Genomic DNA, 20,372 nt, shown 5'->3' with positions numbered 1-20,372 from the left:
GTCCGACACAAAAACCAATGCAATAATCTCCCCTCAAAGCCAAGGGTTTTACAGACCAAAACACTTTAAATCTCCTGAAAATATTGATCCTACCTTGTTGGATCAAAGCGATGGATATTCCAATCAGGACGACCCACAACACGGGATTCTTCATGGCGTCTGGTGCGGATCGAGAGCGCGTGAGGTCTGCGTGATTTCTTTCCTTCTTGCAAACGCCAATTTGAAAATCCGGAGGAATAAGTGGAAGTGTAGTCCCAGGCTCTAAGTAACTGTGAAGTGGGCACTCACTCACTCACTCACCTACGCAGGCGCTGAGAAGTCCCTCCTTCGGTGAGGTATAGCTTATGGAGCTGCTTGGATAGGCTTCCACAGGATTACAAGAACCCGCTGTTTTCATTTGCTCAAATAATAGGACTGTGCATTTGAAGTGTGTTAGATTCTGAATCTTGTATGCTGCATATCCTAAGGTCGTTTATCTAACTGCTTAGTCATTTAATAATGCTGTTGTTGAGTTATTAAGGTTTTAATTTTCTTGTAATTAATTTTCCCCTTGAAAATAATTCCGCCAGAAATAACTCTTTATTAGCGGATAACAAGGCGCGTTGTACTGTTTAGTTTCAATATAATTTTTTTTTTACTATATGCTTCAAATTTGAATATTTATATAAACGTCAAAAAATTACAGTTTTTCTCGAATGCTTTGGTGCATTTCTCACAACACTAGTACATTTCTGCACAACAGTTAATGCATTTCTCAAAACAATTAGTACAAACTGCAAAACCTAGCTGATAACCTGCAAAAGCATGTCACATGCTCAAAATGGTTAGTTCATTCCTCAAAAGCAATTCATGTCAATCAAAGTGTCAATGTCATCAAAATGAAAAGTCCTGACACCATTGTTTATGAACAAGATAGTCAAATGGCTTAATTCATGTTTTCATTATGACAGTTTACTCTGGACATTTTTTCGATGCAAAAAAAGTCAGATGTTGGTGACACTTCCTGAAAATGCTCAAGACAGCACTTACTGTTTGCACTGCCATTTGAAAACTACAGTAAAGTTAGACATCACTGCATTTAGTGAGGTATCTGAGTACAAGACACTGAATATGTATGTTTCACGTGTTTACTGCATTTGCTCATTGCAATTCTAATTTATTCACAGCATTGTGCAAAATAATAAATACACCCTTATTTTCAACAAGCATTAGCTTTCTTTGGGTGGAGCTGTGCACAACTGTAAACTATATTGCAGAACATATTGGAACTGAACCTACAACATACACAGGTCTGTAAATCATTCATGAAATTGTTCAATTTAGAAGACATTTTTAGAAAAATAAAGATTGAAATTTTTTAATAAAATTTTCTAGACAGATTTTGACAACTAGACATTTAACTGTGGAAGAAAAAAGAAAAACTGATGCGATGTTAAAGGGATAGTTCACCCAAATCATCATCATGAAGATATTTTCAGAATTTTTTTTTTTTTTACATTTTTCTTTATAAAATTAGCTTGACGGGTTTTGACTACTAGTTGAACATTTTTGTATGACTCAAGTAATGAAATGAGGACTCTTAGTTTTATATGAAATGACTATTCAGCATTCACAAGTTAAGCTAATTTTGACTGACATGACATAAGCGAATGATAATGTTATAAACAGCAGAGAGTTGTATGGAAGCAATTGATGCCTGTCCAAAAGCATTTGCAATTTGTTGGAGGGAATGAGAAACTGCTACTGTGATGTGCACAAATGACTAATTGTTTTGAGAAATGCATTAACTGTTGTGCAAATGTAAATAGTGTTGTGAGAAATGCACCAAAGCCACTGAGAAAAACTGTAACATTTTCAAAATTTTCTGCTGATGAACACAAAAGAAGATATTTGGAAGAATGTTGGAAACCAGTAATCATTGACTTAGTCATAATTTTTCCTACTGGGAATCATTGGTTGCAGGTTTCCAAAATTTTCAAAATGTTGTATATTGTGCGCAACATATAAAAGAAACCCTGAAAGGTTTGGAAAAGCTCGAGGTTGAGCAAATTGTAATATATTATTTTTATTTTTTCATTTTCTTTGATAAACTATCACTTTGAGATGATCTAGGAATTACCTTGTTTTGTTGCCATTCTATTTATTTTAGTATCCAATTGGTTATGAGGATCTTTTTGCACCATATGTCTCAAATTTTAATATTCATATATAAGCAAACATATTTGATTAAAACTAGACATTTGACTGTAGAAGGAAAAATGACAAATTGGTGTTAAAGGAATAGTTCACCCAAAAATCATCATTTTTTCACCCTCCATTTATTTCAAAAGCTGTTTGAGTTTCTTAAACGGAAAAGAAGATATTTGGAAGAATACTGAAAACCTGTAACCATTGACTTTCATAGTATTTGTTTTTTTCTACTATGGTTGTCATTGGTTACAGGTTTCCAACATTTTCAACTGTGAGTATTTTTTTCATTTTTGATGAAATACCACTTTAAGCTAATGTTTTGTTGCCGTTCTATTTATTTTATTATCCAGTTGACAAATAACAAAGGATAAACCTTTTAATATCCATACATTTTTGATGCACTGTAAACCCTCTCCATTATTCAAAGAGACTTTGTATCTCATTTCTAATTGGTTAAACTGACCGCATTACAAGTAATAACATTCCCTGGTCTCTCCTAAACACTTTTTATGGTCTAAAGAAGTGGGCATATGAGAGGCATCAGAAGGTTATTAAAAACATTAGGTGAGTTTCTCCTGCCAATTCGTGAATCCAATAAACAAATGTTGGCCTGCTTCCAAGAGCCATTAATACAATTAAAACACACACACACACACTTTACTCCTCATGTCAGCAAAACTCTTCAAAAATAAAGCCAGCATCCACTTTAGAGATACTCTAACTATTAATTTATTTTTTATGTGTGGATCGACACTTTAGAAATAGATTGAGGAAGCAGATAAATATTGTGCTTGCTGTATTTCATCGCAACTGCATCTGGTGTTCAAAAGGTGAACATAAATTAATCATGTAATATTGGCTTTCAGTTGTACCTCCTTGAAGACCCCAGCAGGTGATTTGCTGTTAAATTTGGCTTTGAATGTGAATGTGAAAAATCATTAACCAGCTTAGTGAAGGGAAACTGCTTGTCATCTCTAATGTTAATGGCAATGCAACTCCTTAAACCACATGGAAAAAAAAAAAAGCAGTTCGGAGTCGAAACAGCAAACCATTTGGCAGAAAATGAAGTATGTGGGGAAAAATTGATTACTTGACAACCCCGCTTAACTGAGTACGTCAACCAATGGCATAAAGATGATTATATTCATTGACATCTCTGACACAAATACACTGCCTGCAACCTTGATAACAAGCTTCAGCCGGTTAGAATGAGAAGTAAAGATTTGTTACAGGTAAACAATCATTTGAGCTGGAACCAAATCGAAATTAAATAACAAACAAAACATGAATTCTGCATGGAAAATATGCTCCACCACAATGAAAATCTCACTAATTGGATTATAGAATATTGTTATGCATTTTAAAAGCTTTTAACATGCTTCTACGAGGCTGTTATTTACACAACCTTATTAAAAGAGCCTAGAGATATGGTGTGTATTAGTGTAAATCTGGATTTTAGAGCGCCGAACGCTAAATGCAAACCTATTTGCAGCAAGCCAAGTTTAATATTTTGCTAATTGTTAATTTAGCTAATCAAACTTGCTTCCACTGAAAAAAATGTGTAAATGTTAAGATCTAATAAATTTACTGACATAATTTAAAAATTGTACCATTAAGTAAAGTAAAGTAAAGTAAGTACCAGAGTAAAACTGTTCAATATTTACATGTTTACTTTATCTAATAAATTAACTGAGTGAAAAGCGTTAATAATTTTTAAAATTTAATTTAATTTTTTATTTTATTTTATTTTTTTGCTTTAAAGATGCCATATACTTAATTTATACAATACATTAAATTGCTCTCTGATATCTACAAAGTAGGTATGTGGCTTAGGTAAGTTAAAATAAATCTCCAAAAATTGAGAGCTCATAGCTTTTCAGGTCTGGATGACATAGAATGTGACCTAAAGTACCAGCAAATCTTGAGGGCGTGGCCTGTGAGTCATGCCACAGTCTGATTTGTTTTCTCACTGGCTTGTTTTCCACTGTTTTACACTCGCGTAAATTACTTTATGTTATAAATTAACTGAGTGGAAAATTCAATTCGATTAAATTGAATTTAAGCAAATTTAATAGAATTTGGTCAGCATAGTCAGGAAAGCCCGCAAAAACATTACATCTGTTTGTGCTGTGGGGGCAAAACAACTCATTAGAATGATTTCACGACCTTGATAGGCACTTTATCTTAAAGGATTTTTCCAGGCTCATTATGGATAAGTACCCCTGTATACATTTCTGGAGAGTGCAAAATACATCCCAGGAGGTACATTTTTTTGCAGTTTTTGTTTCTGCGAATCCACCAGCGGCTACACTTTTCTGAGCCACTGGCACCTGCTGTTCTCACGTAAATCCTCCAGGGGCCGATGTCAACTGACTGACTGACCCATCCACCCCCTTCCCTAAACCCAACCAATACTGTTTTCAAAAGCAATCCAGTAAAAGAAAAGCTGCCTGACTTTAACCATGTTTTTCAGATCTTACCCTGTTATTTACTAGTTTATTTTATTTTTTGCTATTTGTTTTTGTTTTACCTGCTTTCTGGAACTGTTCTTCACCGGACCCTGTCGTTGCAGTCAACTTCACTCAGCATCTCAAAAGAGCTTTCCCCAGAGCAAACAATTCACGTATATATGCTCGGTCAAAATTAAAGATAATATTCAAAATTAAAGATAAAAACTTTACGTGTGCTAATGGTTATGGGGATTTTATCAAGTACCTTTTAAGAGTACATTTTCTTCAGTGTAGTTTTTGATTCATCCTTGCATTGGCAGCTTGTTGTGTTTGTATGTGTTCAGATAAATTGGTTTCTTACTGGCACTGCAGACTGGCAGCATATATCCGTGAATTGTTGCCTTGGGGAAAGCCGTTTGCGATCAGGCCAAGTCAGTTAATCTGCAGCAACCAAACTGCACTGCTAAAACGCTCTGAGAATTTCAGCCCTCCAGATGAGTCTGTCCTGCACTTTTGCCTTTTGACAGAACGGACCATAAGACGGAAGCACAGTAAGACCACGCTCAGTGAAATGAAAGACTCTGTAAGTGTATAAGCGAAGAGGGAACTCCGTGAAGGAGAGTTTTTTCAAGTACAAGGCTATTTGAGAGTCCAGTATTGGGACGCCGAAACTCAGTCACCTTGCTCACTCTGTGATCCTTTAAATCACTGCTGTCTCGGCTGACCTGAGGACAGCCTGAAGTGCATTAGCCAGAGAGACTGACAGATGCATTAGTCAGCGAATTCTGCTCAGATGTGGTACAGCTCCATCAAATAAGCTCCATGGCTTTATTTTGTCTGTCAGGGCAGCCCAGATTTCTTAAAGCTATGTTTTTCAGCGGCTGTGCCATCGGTGAATTTCTACATGTGAGCCGATCTTATGTTAATAACAAGAAGGTTGTTCTAGACACTGTGACTAGTGAAGCATTTCTGGCCGAATTAGTATTAGGTTTTGTCAGATGTCAATGCCTGAATGTTTTGCAATGCACCAGTTTACAGTGGAAGAAGAAAATTATAAACAGACAATGCACAAGTATTAAATGTATAGATGGACGGATGGACAGATGAAGAGAAGAAAGGATGGATGGATGGATGGATGGATGGATCGATGGATGGATGGATGGATGGATGGATGGATGGATGGATGGATGGATGGATGGACTGACAGATGAACGGACTGACGGATGGACAGACAGATGTATGGACTGACAGGTAGGTAGATAAACAGATACGTAAATAGACGGACATATGGGCAACTAGATGGATGGATAGATGGATGGACGGACAGACAGGTAGTTAGACAGGTAGGTATGTATTTAGGTAGATGGACAGACGGATGGATAGACAGATAGAAGGATGGATGATGGAAAGATGAATGAATGGACGAGCAGATGGGGTAGACAGATGGATGAATGGATGGATAGATGGATGGACAGACAGGTAGACAGACAGTTGGTAGATAAGTAGATGGACGGACAGATGGACGAACAGACAAATAGAGGGATGGATGGATGGATGGACTGATGGACAGACACACAGGTAAGTTGATAAGTAGATGGACGGACGGATGGATGAATAGACAAATAGAAGGATGGATGGATGGATGGATGGATGGATGGATGGACAAATGGACGGTAGACAGATGGATGATGGATGGATGGATGGATGGATGGACATATGGACAGATATAGAAAGGTAGGTATCTAAGTAAATATACAACTTGATGGATTTATGGATGGATGAATAGATGGAAGGCGAGGCAGTGGCGCAGTAGGTAGTGCTGTCACCTCACAGCAAGAAGGTCGCTGGTTCGAACCTCGGCTCAGTTGGTGTTTCTGTGTGGAGTTTGCATGTTCTCCCTGCCTTCGCGTGGGTTTCCTCCGGGTGCTCCGGTTTCCCCCACAGTCCAAAGACATGCGGTACAGGTGAATTGAGTAGACTAAATTGTCCGTAGTGTATGAGTGTGTGTGATGGGTTGCGGCTGGAAGGGCATCCGCTGAGTAAAAACTTGCTGGATAAGTTGGCGGTTCATTCCGCTGTGGCGACCCTGGATGAATGAATGAATGGATGGATGGATGGACGGACGGACCGACGGACAGACAGAGATAGATAGATAGATAGACAGACAGACAGACAGACAGACAGACAGACAGACAGACGGACAGACAGACATTGAGGATGTGCAATTGGTTATGAATCTCAGCTTGTTTGATTGTGTTGATACAATTAAACAGCAATATCTCCACTGAGAGCATTTAACAGTATATTCCGCCTTCTGTCTAATATGCCGTAATGAATTATGGTGCCACCGTATTAGTGGAAAAATGTGAATCAAATGCTGTCTATTTTGATAGTTTCAATATTAATGCAAAAGCTAATCCCACTAACAAAACAAACAGCTGTGAAATTATATTTCAACACATTATGAATAATGAGGTAATAGATCTTGCTGTCAGGAATTCATAATTCTCTCAGGCCGCACGGACAAAAAGAGAGAAAATGGCAGAGAGAAGCAAAATAAGCACTCAAAAGATTTAAAGGACCTAAAACATACTATTGAAGGTGTATTCTTATGAGACACCATATTTTTCCTTCTGCTCTGCATATACTGAACCCAATGGTTGTCACCAGATGAGGTCATGGAGTCTGGGGAAAAGTATAAATAAAATATGCCAATCAAAATATGGTTAATGTCAAAATAAATGATTGGTGGTGAGAGTATGAATACATCCAAATTCAGGAGGCCAGTGTGATTTATAAAGTCATATTGTTAGACTTGTGCACCTCTCAGTGATTCATTTTAAAGACATTACTGTTAACATTTACCCAGTATGATAAGCTATTATTATTAGTATGATGAGCTTTATTTCATGCAGTGTCTATTGTGAAACATCATTTTTGAAGCAAAAGTTCACTTTTTCACCTATTTAGAAAAAATGATTCATGTTTTTCCTAACTCTTAATAACCATAGCTATTCCTTCTGTTATATATCTCAAGATATAAACCCATCAGCTTCAGCAGACTGTCTTTCCATTATAATACAAAATAAAATGACTGGAATGTGTTATATACGAGCATCTTTATCTTTTTTAGGGAGTGCCAGAAAATGGAGTATGGGAGATTCTGCATTGGAGATGGATTGCAGTTAATTTCTGTTCTGGTTCTGTATCTGCAGTGGAATTGCAGGCCTCCAGGTGAAAAATACAGATGAAAGAGTAAGAGAATCCAGAACGTTTGATGGGATTTCAGCTCTTGGGGGGCCTCAACCAGGATCTGAGAGTTGATCTAAAAGCTAGTTTTTCACCATTTTTTTCATTCTCAAGTGGTAAAAGTTGATCCTTAATCAAAATGCATGAAAGTAGGTATACTGAGGCTGTTAAATACTTGATTCTGATTGGCTGATGAAACATTCTAAGGTGTGCAAAAGATCATTTTCACATTTCCAAGTTTCTCAGCAGCGGAAGTCATAGTTGATAAATTTAGAACACAGTGAGTAGGGTTGCAATGTTAACAGTACTATGGCTCCAAAATACCAGCGGTGCCACTGTACAGTAGTTTGTAAAGTAGGGGTGAGCAAACTAGGTCCTGGAGGGCCGGTGTCCTGCGTAGTTTAGCTCCAACACTAATCAAACACACATAAACATGCTAATCAGTGTCTTCAGGATCACTAAAAAGTTATAAGCAGGTGTGTTTGATTAGAGACGGAGCTAAACTGTGCAGGACACCGGCCCTCCAGGACCGAGTTTGCTCACCCCTGTTGTAAACAGTAGTATCGTCTTTAAATCTAAAATTCATAATATAGCATGTGGAAAAGTAACTAAAATGCTCGGACGTTTGTGCAACAATAGATCATTTTATTTGAATAGCCTGTGGAGTTATTTAAGGTTGCAAACTGTAAAATTCACGCATTTTATGGTAGCCTACTGCTCGTTTTCTGACGCTTCAGTTCGAATCGGATTTTAGGAGATTTAGGAGCTACAACAACCACGGCAATCTCGATTCATACTTTGGTGGGAGTATTGCGGACGAAAGTGAAGAGGGTTGGGAGTGGTGGAAGAAAATGAAAGTGAACAGCGGACGGTGGAGGAAGGCGGTTGAGGAGGGGGATTGGTAAAATGAGGTGTCGGATCATATTTCAGAGATGCCGGGTCAGGATCCGGCGTGTTCCGGCACAAATTAAGCCCTGATTATACTCTTTCAGAATTTCCATTACTGTTCCATGTGTGGTAACAGTAGGGTGATTGAAATATTAGTAAATAATGCACTCCTAAGGTGTAATATCACCCTGTAATCAATTCTTTCTTACATGTAGTAATTAAAAAACTGTGGGATGCATATTATACTATCTCTACTACAGAATCCCCAAAGTTGTCCCATGTGTGGTAACAGTAGTATAAGTAACTCAAGTCTGTTGAATTATTATTAAATAATGCACTCCCAAGGTGTAACATCACCCTGTAATCAGTTCTTTCTTAGATATAGCTATATATATATATATATATATATATATATATATATATATATATATATATATATATATATATATATATATATATATATATATATATAGGCCCACACGGAATCTCCACACACAGAATTCCGTAGATTTCTCCAGATTTTGTAGCCCATCATTAATTCTGTTTATTTACTTGAGTAAATGTTTGTATATCTATATTTATTCAGTTTTTAAATTAATTACAGTAATTTTATTGACTAATGTGAAAATGTTCATCTGATTTATGTACAATGCAGTTTGTAAAGTATTATTTTCTGTCTTTTAGTAGATCTATTATATGAGAGACTTGCTTTGTTTACCAAATAAAGTGAATTTAACTGATTTGCATTTTAAACAATAAATAAAAGTTAAAATATATATTATTTTTTATTTCACATATTAAGGTTTTAGATATGATACTCCCAAAATAACTGAGCAGAAATCCGTAGCTTTTTACCAAAATTCTCCGCAGAAATAGCAAAAAACGTTCGCAGATTCCGTCTGGACCTACATATAGCACTACAGTGTGATTTATACATTGCATTATACTCCTTCTACCACAGAATTGCCAGTACTGTCCAATGTAACAGTGGTATAATTGGAAAAATTAACTCCAGTCTGTTGAATTATTAGTAAATAATGAACTCCCAAGGTGTAACGTTGCCCCATAATCAATTCTTTCTTATATATAGTAATGAAATGTGGGATGCATATTAGACTTCCTCTATCACAGAATCCCCAATGCTGTCCCATGTGTGGTAACCATAGTATAATTAACTCCATTCTGTTGTAATTATTATAAAATAATGCACTCCCAAGGTGTAACGTCACCCGGTAAACAATTCTTCTTTACATTTAATATTACAGTGCGTTTTATATATTGCATTATACTTCATCAGAATCATCATTACTGTTCCATGTGTGGTAACAGTAGTATAATTAGAATAATTAACTCCAATCTGTTGAATTATTAGTAAATAATGCACTCCCAAGGTGTAACATCACCCCTGTAATCAATTAGTCATATAAGCTAGTAATAAACTGTGGGATGCATTATAGGCTACTTCCTCTACCACAGTGGTTCTCAAATTTTTTTCATCAAGTACCACCTCAGAAAAAAAATTGTCACTCCAAGTACCACCAAAATGAGCAATATTGAAATACAGTAGTGTAGTAGGCCCAGTAAAGCAGCTACAACTCTGCACAGTAAAACAAACGTTGCAGATTACCTCAGAAATATAGGCTATATGTCATATATGGCATATTAAATACATAATTTTTGATACATTTTGAAATATATGTAGCATGTACATGACATATTTCATTCCTCCGCGTACCACTAGAAGGAAGCCCGCGTACCACTAGAGGTACACGTACCACAGTTTGAGAACCACTGCTCTACCACATAACCCCCAATGCTGTCCCATGAGTGGTAACTATAGTATAAGTAGAATAATTACCTCCAGACTGTTGAATTATTAGAAAATAATGTTTTACCAAGGTGTAACATCACCCCGTAATCAATTCTTCCTTACATATAGTACTGCAGTGTAAGATACATTATACTCCCTCTACCGCAGATATCCCCAGTGCCGTTCCATCACAGAAGCTGAACTATGTATGACAAGGAGGTGCTCTGAATTTTGATGAATGTTTAATTCCTGTTAGACAAGTTGATGGGTACTGTGCTTGCGCTCTCGGGAAGCTTATACCGTATTAATCATTTTCATGCTAGATGATTCCACGTATTCAGCTGAGAGAAAAGGGGATGGATGAGGCAACATTTTCTGACATGTATTTGCACCGGACTTTGCCATGATAATCAGCCGGGGACGTATAATAGAGGCCGTATATTATATTGAGCTCCATATAAATCCTGAAGGATAGAGGGAGGGTGATTCCGATTGAGATTCAGGATGCAGGGAGGAATGAGGTGGCACCGCCGTTTGCTTGAGAAAAATGGAAGGTGATTATATTTTGCTGTCAAAACTGGCTGTTTTATTAAGATATTATGAACGACCTTTTCGGAGGCAAAATAGAGCTCAATATTCAAAACAAAGTGAGCTCTGAGAATTCATCCTACCCCGTCGAGTGAGTCACTGCAAAAGGCCAAACGAATTAAAATCGAAGCACATACTGTATGTCTGACTTTTGTATGCAAACGGCAATAAATATTGAAAACACGCTAACATGGGTGCTGTCAGCCTGACATGAATCTAAATGCTAAGTTTGTCTATCAATAAGTCTACAAATCTGTCTGGAGACAGACATATAAATGGATAGATGAAAATAAGCCCCTGTGCATGGTTGCATAACGATATATATAACGGCATATCTTTATGCATGTGATTTTCTTGTATGGTTTGGCTCTTCATTATTGATTTTGTGTCATAGCCCTATGTTTGAGCATATAATAGATGTTGTTCAGCAATATTTCAGACATGGCACAAGGCTGTCCCCTGCTGGTTATTTAAATAAAACACATCCACTCTGCAGGTTCAGCCGGTAGATGGATATACACTTACTGGACACTTTATTGGGTACACCTATTTATATTATATTTATATTACAATTTTCTTATTGGCTTAGCCCCTTAATTAATCTGGGGTTGCCACAGTGGAATGACCTTCCATCTGCAACCCATCACTAAGAAATATATTGTATTTACACCTAGCTTATTAGGTACACCTATTTAAAGGGCCATGAAACCCCCTCGTTTCAGCAGGGTGTTTTCACACCTCTTCTTTGGAAAAAGTCAGAAAAGTGGGCGTGTCCAGCTCTGTTTAGGGGGGAGTGTCGGAGGAACTAAAGTGGGAGGGTGTGGGAGTGTCGATTTGGGCACGCGCGAGTTTCAGAGTCAAAATACACACACACACACACATACATACAGGAGAATGTGATGGTGTTTAACCTACATAGACATCTGTAGTCGAATTATTAGCCAAATTATTAAATGGTGGACTTTAACTGCAGTTTGGCTCTTTCATTCAGGGAATTCATTCATGCCCCTCGCGACACACGAGATATTTGATTCGAGGAACTGCTGCAAGCGTGTATTTTTCATGCAATGTTTTATACCGCACGGCGAATGAGAGAAAAAAAACCTCTGCATTTCCCAGAAACTTAGATGCACACGACAGGTAGTGTCAGAAAGCCGCGCGTGTTATTCCGGTCACTAAATGCGGTAAAAACCCTACACGAGGTTAAAGTTTGGTTGTGGTGCTAACGTGTTTACACTCTGTGCAATAGTTTGTTAGATACGAACAAACTGAATAAACAAAGAGCACTGGTCGCTCACTTACCAAATCTGTAGAGACAGGACAATCACCAGCAACTAGAGCCGCGTCTTTATGAAGAGAATACTACAAACGATTCCAGATCCCAGCGTTTGCAGATGAGAACAGCTCTCAGGTAAACAATAATCCTCCTTAGACACGTAAGTTATTGTTGTCGCGCGTCGCGTACACTGTAATCCACACGTGAGTCTGAGCTCTCACAGAGAGAAAATGAAAACGAAACTTAACTGCAGCAAACTATAAAAGCAACACTTCACGCTTGTTTTGCCAACACAACGTGGCGTCTCTGTCCTGAAAACACGGTGATAGTAATGAATATTAATGAAGTTGCACAATAGAGCGCGCTGATTGGTTTGACCCAAGTCTTACTCATGCATTAATGCAACACACTGTAAGACGTAATAAGACACACTCTGGCACAGACGCCCAGTCTGCACGCTGGAATACACGCTATTATGTCATGACCGTGACGCAGCTTCAAAAATTCGTTTCAAACAGGAAGTACGAATTTGCTTGAAATAACGCAAAAACAACCAATTTACACTTTTTAGTGAAATATAGGTGTCCTAATAGTGTTTTTAGCAGTGTGGGACACATATACGACTGTCAACAGCTCAAAAAATGTGTTTTGGTGTTTCGTGACCCTTTAAATCCTTGTTAATCAAAAATTTGAATCGGCCAATCACATTGCACACTGCAGGCAAATGTCGGCTTAGTTCCAGCTGCAACCCATCACTAAGAAACATCCATACATACTCACACACACATTCATACACGCTATGGACAATTTTTTAGCTTACCAAATTCACCTGTACCACAAGTTTTTGGACTTGTGGGGGAAACCGGAGTACCTGGAGGAAAACCATGTGAATACAAGGAGAACATGCTAATTTTACACAGAAATGCCAACTGACCCAGCCGAGGCTTGAACCAGCAACCTTCTTACTGTGAGGTGACAGCGCTACCTCAAATCAGATTTTTTTTATTGAATTTTTTTTAAACATATGGGACTCGGATTTGTTTTTGTCATGACATTTTTTATGCACAAACCACTAAATCTGATTTAATCAATTCTAATTTGTGCCACTTTCATATGTGGCATTACATCTGATCTCTGATCTTACTTTGACTTTATGACTTTGAAATCATTTTCAATTGCGCACAAACTACAAACATCCTCTTCCTCATCAGCTGCTCAATGACCTGTGATGAGTTCACTACACCAGTGTGGTCATCTATCTAGGTGGATTTCAGGAGTGAATGATCAGTAAAATACACTTTTAAGAGATTACACTTAGCGAATGCTTTTAAAGGCAACTGTGTGTTTGGCATGCTGTCCCAGGAGAGAGCCCTGAGCTTGGAGGATCCTCGAGCCCGGGGCTCCCTCCCGTTTAGTCAGGAGAGAGGGAAGTCTGAGCTCGGGTAGGTGCCGAGGACTCCCCTGGGTTATGCTAGAAAGAGGGGAAGGAGTCAGGTGGATGGGGGATTCTTCAAGACACTGATGGCTAAGGTAAATCCGGCTATTTATGTGCGTTTGGATTCATCTGATTCTTATATCATGTGATGGCAAATGAGAGACCAGCCGTGGTCCATCAAAAGCATGTGGTCCACTCGAAATTAGTTTAAAAATACACTTCACTTAAGCCACCTTTCCACTGCACGCAACATTTGAACACGTCTGTTGGAATACACACTCTTGTGGCAATCCCACAGAATTTTCAGTTTGGTCATGCACCATGGGAGAGAAGCTGTTCTGGCGGCGTCTAAAATAAAGCCCAAGAGCCTTTATTCTCCATGCGTTCACCATGGTTGAGTGATTGAATACTAGAAACTCATATACCGCTAAAAGTTTTGGAGGGAATGTGGAGACAACATAAAAAATTTATTTATAAACTTTTTTTATGATTAAAAAAAATAATGGAAAAAACTTGTAATCCTCATCTTGCGCGCAGAGACCTGCTCAGACAACACTGAAATACATCACATTCGATCTAGTCGCAGGAGTTCAAATATTTCAACGGATCTGCAGCTCAATTCGGATTCGAATTGTCCACATACGGAGATAATTGGAACTCAACGCAGCTCCCGGAATACTCTCCATTGGAAATGAATGACTTCCGGTCCGTTGCTTGTCGTGTGCAGTGGAAAGGAGGCTTCAGTGTAAAATAGACATTTTTAGCTCATTAAATCCAGCACTGATGTTTGCAAAACCTGCAATATGATTGCAGTTTTTTTGCATACTGTTTGTAACTGTTATTTTGCACATGCAGGTTTTGAACCAGTTTTGCACTATGATCAGTTCACACAGAAAATCTGATATCGGCCACAATTAAAACAAAAAATGTGAGTATGCAAAGTATGCAAAAAAATCATGACCTAACCCAGCGGGAAAAGCCAGTCTTAAAAAGACATCAAATTGACAATGGCATCAAAAAACATGTCAAAAAATGCTAATCGATTTTAAGTAAAGCCATGACGTCCATTTGACACATGAATGCCTTTTTGAACGCCATAAAAAAAAAAAAAAAAGGATTATAATATGTTGTTTTAAGCTTCAATTACACATTTAAACATTTTTTTTTTGTTGTTGTTTTTTTGTATCCGTACAGTGGATGAAAAATATGTTGATGTCAAAATTACATCAAACTGACATCTAACATTGGCATCAAAAACCATATCAATAACTTATTACAGTTCTGTTTTTAATGTTACATTTTTATAATTCCCAAAAATGGAATTGAAGCATTTGCCTCTTCTGATGAGTCTCAATTTCTGCTTATACATCTGATTGGTATATTCAAAATTGGGCATAAACAAAATAAAACCATTCTGTGAGGTATTTTTGGCCACAAATTAAGCCTCTAAGTAGAAGCTGAGCTTCACTTGAAAACCACAGCCAACCTGATTACTGTTGCTGACCATGTTTATTCCTCTCTCATCTCAATCTGGTTTCTTGAACATAGTATGACTTCACTTTCCTCAAATGGCCTCTTTGGTTGCCAGATCTCAATCCAACAGAGCACCTTTGGGATGGGATTTAATGAGAGATTTGCACCATGATGTTTAGCCAACAAATTTACCGCAACTGCTTAATTCACCTTTCAGCAACCGTGTGATGCATCTGCTCGGATCCTTGAATCTGTGACACAAAGAATTAAATCAGGTCTGAAGGCAAAAGTGGGTCCGACCCAGTACTAACAAGATGTATTAACGTATGACGGAGGGTGTATGTTTTGCATATGTTCAATATCATTCTATAACCTTTAAAGACATTGTGTTATGCTATTGGGGTATTAATATTCGCCAGTATTTAGGCTTGTCTATTGGTAGGATAACATTGACAGGCATCTCAGTGTGAATAAATGAATGGATGTTTCGATTGGATGACTCAGACTTGTTTCTGTGGCACTTTAATGACATATAGAATATATATATATATATATATATATATATATATATATATATATATATATATATATATATATATATATATATATATATATATATATATATATCTCAAGCTAATATTTGTGTAGCCTTTGTAGAAGTCATGAATTTAAGGCCCCGTTTACACTAATGCGTTTTAGTTTGAAAACGCATAAGTTTTGCTACGGTTACGCCAACCGTCCACACTACGCCGGAGTTCTCGAGCGCCGAAAACGGAGCGTTTCGAAAACGCTGGAGAGGCCGTTTTCATTTTGAAACGCTGCTGCTCCGTCTCAGTGTGGATGATGGAAAACGGAGACATCTGAAAACGGAGGCGGGGCTGCAGACGTTCGCCTCTCTGATTGGGGCTTTTCCTGAATATTAAGTAGCCTAACACACAGTTCAGTCCTGAATCTTCTCCGTGTAAGTTCAGACTTCGCAAGTTTGATCAAGGCTGCAGTCTCTTCTTCTCAGTTTGATATGGAAAAGCAGACTATACCGAGGACACGGGTAAATCTTCAAAGGGAACAGTGTACTTTATAACTTCATTCACATCACCCTGGCTTCGTTGTTTCACTTTCTCAACAATAAAATGTAAACATGATTTAAGGAACTGCCTATTTTCATTTTAATATTAGCAACTTAGACAGCAGACATGTTGAGGCGCCGTGCTGTATAAGATGAGCGTCATCTTCACTGTCTGGATATTTATAACAAAACGGAGCCGATAACAACTGCCTCCTTTCAATTTCAGTGAAAATACGAAACATCCCCTCTCTTTTGCTGAGTATCAGTTTTAAGAATCGATAATGGCCATTTTAAAAGTATAACATACAATAAGTTTATACATTATAGATTATAGGAAATAAAGGCAAGCGATAAGTCAATATACAGAATGTACGTGGTTACATTAATCATTAACTTATCTTTGCGCTCAGCCAAAACACGTTACCTGAGAACAAGTAATAGATTCCAATGCCCAAAGTCAGGGAATATGTCGTTAGATAAAGACAACAAGATGAATGAAATATCCCGTTTAATAAATATAGTGAGATTAGATCCAGCGGGAGATGCTTGATGAGAAGTCCGACTAGCAGAGCTCTCATCTGGGTACATGGGCTGCAGCGCTTGCCCGAGAGCGTCTGTGTGGTCACGTGATGTGCGTTTTCAGCGTTTTGGTGTGGACGGAGAGCAGTTCAGAAACGCTGGGTAAAACGCGAGTGTGGACGCGGATCGTTTTCATTCTAAAACGCCGTTTTAAAACTAAAACGTACTAGTGTAAACGGGGCCTAATTTTACTGATGATACAATCAGCATAGTTTAAAGCCAGAAAAACATTTACCTCAACAAAGACCAACCCCAAAATACTGTAAATTCTGAGTGTGCCTCACTCAGGTGAGTGGGCTTAACAAACCACCTGTAGAAACACTCTGTCTCTCATATATAATTTATCGATCAAGCTAATATTTGTGTAGCCTTTGTGAAAGTCATGAATTTATTTTTACTGATGATATAATCAGCCTAATTTAAAGCCAGAAAAAACATTATTTATCTCACCACACACCAACCCCAAAACACTAAAAATTCTGTGTCACGAATTTACTGATTCAGAGAGGACTTAACAAACCGCCTGTAGAAAGCACATTCATTCATATCACTGACACATTAACTGACACAAACACTGTGCATTCATGAAGTGTGCTTCACACAGGTGAGTGGGCTTGACAAACCACCTGTAGAAACACTCTGTCACATCCGTCTGTGACCACCTGAGGGCGCTGTAGTGCTCTAGGACTTTGTAGGCGCTACAGTGCCCCAGGAAAAACTACATTCTCATACATCCCACGCGCATACACCGGAACACTTACACTGACCCGTCATCTCATCTGTTTTGTGTTACCGTTGATTATCTGGACTATATATACAACCATTCCACCCATGTTTGTCATTGCGTCGTTTGTCTCCTTGTTCGAGTTTCCTGTAAGTCTTAGATTTCCAAGTTTGTATTTCTGATCCTGTTCTCGTATTTTTGCATTAGTCTAGTTCGTGTGTCATTTGTCTAGTTTGTTTTCTAATTAGGTTTAGTTGTTTGAGTTTGTTTTTCCTGAGCCTCGTCTCTGATTTAGTTTCTGGTTTTGTCGTTTATTTGTTACTTTGTATTATCACCTTGTTGGCTGCACTGTAAATAAATAATCTGCACTTGGATCCGCACCTTTTGTTTATTGTTTTTGATCACGCTAAAACGTGACACACTCTTTCTCAAAAAAAAAAAACCTCTAGCCATCTTACTCTAGCACTAAATTCTCTGAGCACAAACAAGTTTCTTTGTATAAGCACTTCTTGTATGTATTACCACTTCTTGTTGAATTGCTGAATGCTTCCTAAATTGTAAGTCACTTTGGACAAAAGCTTCTGCTAAATGTAAATTATTTTATTAAATATCTTAGATGTAAAAATAATGCAGTGAAATATACTCGTTTCTATAATAAGGGTTTTGTACATAAGGCTTTGCCGCTGTTCTAGAACACTCAATTCTATATCCGTGTGAAGGACACAATGAGTCAAGCACAGACATGAAATCACTTTGACTATATTTCCCAGTCTTTTACCCAGAGCAGCATGAGTCATACTGTAGACGTGCTTTTGCAGGAAACGTGGGGAAAGCTGCTGGTGTGGTGTTTAGACACCCTTTGAAAATACTTAACATGCATTTGGACTGCATTTGGTATCAGCTTTCCTACATATATAATTCTTGTGACATGATGTTCTGGACTGTTATATTTATACCTCACAAAAGACTTGAAAAAAAGTATAGAAAAAATAATAAATGTGTCACAAAACAGGTCTATTTAAGTGAAATTTAAAAATCAAGGATATATATTTAAATACAGTTAAAATCAGGATTTTTAGCTCAATTTAAATGAAGATAGCAAGCAGAAGGTAAAATCAAAAGCATACATTTGAATGTGATGAAGATTAAAATGAATTAAATTTTGAATTAAACACACACACACACACACACACACTTTGCGCTTTGGTAAATCATGATTATCAAAGTATATTATTATGATTAATAAAGAATAATCATAATTTATTAATATATTATTATGATTATTAAAGAAAATTTAAGTACTTTCTCTCTTTTGTCGACTTCGAAAGGATTATACACATTTTTATCTTGACTCAACTTCTGTACAGTTTAGGATACATTTTAAGATTCTAGTTTTGTTGTTTAAATAATAGACTAGCACCAAGATACTTGTCTTCATTAATTCAGTTGTACACTTCAAGGGCACTTAGATGTGCTGATCAGCTACTTTTGGCTGTTCAACACACAAGGTTAAAAAACAGGGAGGACTGTGCCTTTGTAGTGATGGCCCCCAAAGTTTGGAACAATTTGCCTCTACATGTTTTGCAAGCCACAACCCTTTCTTTTTTAAATCTAGTGTTAAAACCCATTTTTACTCTTTGGCTTTTAATACCATGTGAGAGTCTTATGTCTGTTGTATTTGTCCTTTGTTTTAGATGGTGTATGTGAAGTATGGTAAGCACTTGTTGTTTTTAAAAAGCACTTTATAAATAAACATTGACTTGACTTGACATTGGCTTGAATTATTAAGAGGATAAACAACACAAATGTATTACCTCAAATTTAAAAATTATGAGTTGACACGGTAGGTTAAAATGATAAAATTAAAACTTTAAAAAAAATCACAAGATAAAAATCTAAATTGAATATATAATAACATAACTATGACGTCTTTTTGAAGATTTAATTTTAATGATCTTTGTTATTCTACTGTATGTTATTATGAGAAGTGGATTGACCTATTAAATTCAAACAGAAAATGGCTTATTTCTAAATTTTAATGGAGCTTTTTGTGCGACCCTATGAAAAAAAAGTGTTTTAATACTCACCATTTGTCAACTACTCAGACACTCTAAGATAATTCTAGAAAGTCTAACTCACTCAAGACTAACTGTAAAACTGTCTGGAAAGAGCAGTTGCAGTGTCTGGTGGTATTGAATGTTTTTGACCAGGTAGTTAAATGATTTTCTAACGTGCACAGACCAATCACAAGCCTAAGCAGATGAGACAGATGAGTTGCTGGAGCTCACTGGGTGTGCAGAACCACTGACAGAATAGGACTGGGGCCAAATTTGACTGCGTTAAAGGGATAGTTCACCCAAAAATGAAAATTCTTTTACCCTTTACTTGTTTCAAACCTTGATGATTTTCTTTTTTCTATTAAAAAATGACCTATTTTGAAGAAAGCTGTTACCATTGACATCCATACTATTTGTTTTTTTCTACTATGAAAGTCAGTGGTCACAACTTTTCAGCTTTCTTCAAAATATCTTGTTTTAATGTTTAAAGGGGTGGTCCAGAGTGTATTTTAAGGCTTTGTTGTGTTTTTAAGATGCAAAGCAACATGTGCTCATGCTTTATTTGTGGAAAGTCACATTATTTTTTT

At 37.2% G+C, this 20,372-nt stretch overlaps 1 protein-coding gene across 7 annotated transcripts in view; it reads right to left on the bottom strand.

Annotated features, from left to right (window-relative positions):
* The window catches only part of ntm (neurotrimin), a 631,630-nt gene extending 631,352 nt beyond the window's left edge, over positions 1-278 (bottom strand). For 5 of the 7 annotated variants that reach the window (XM_073914151.1, XM_073914154.1, XM_073914152.1 and 2 more), the window contains exon 1: positions 94-278. In XM_073914151.1, coding sequence (XP_073770252.1) covers positions 94-154 — 61 coding nt within the window. In that variant the 5' untranslated portion in view covers positions 155-278. 7 annotated transcript variants of the gene reach the window in all.
* Between the last annotated feature and the right edge of the window lie 20,094 nt (positions 279-20,372).

This window comes from Danio rerio, chromosome 10 (genome assembly GCF_049306965.1).
Source record: "Danio rerio strain Tuebingen ecotype United States chromosome 10, GRCz12tu, whole genome shotgun sequence".
NCBI classification, from domain to species: Eukaryota; Metazoa; Chordata; class Actinopteri; order Cypriniformes; family Danionidae; genus Danio; species Danio rerio.
Note: the sequence above shows the minus strand (reverse complement) of the source record. Positions and strands in the feature narration are given on the sequence as shown.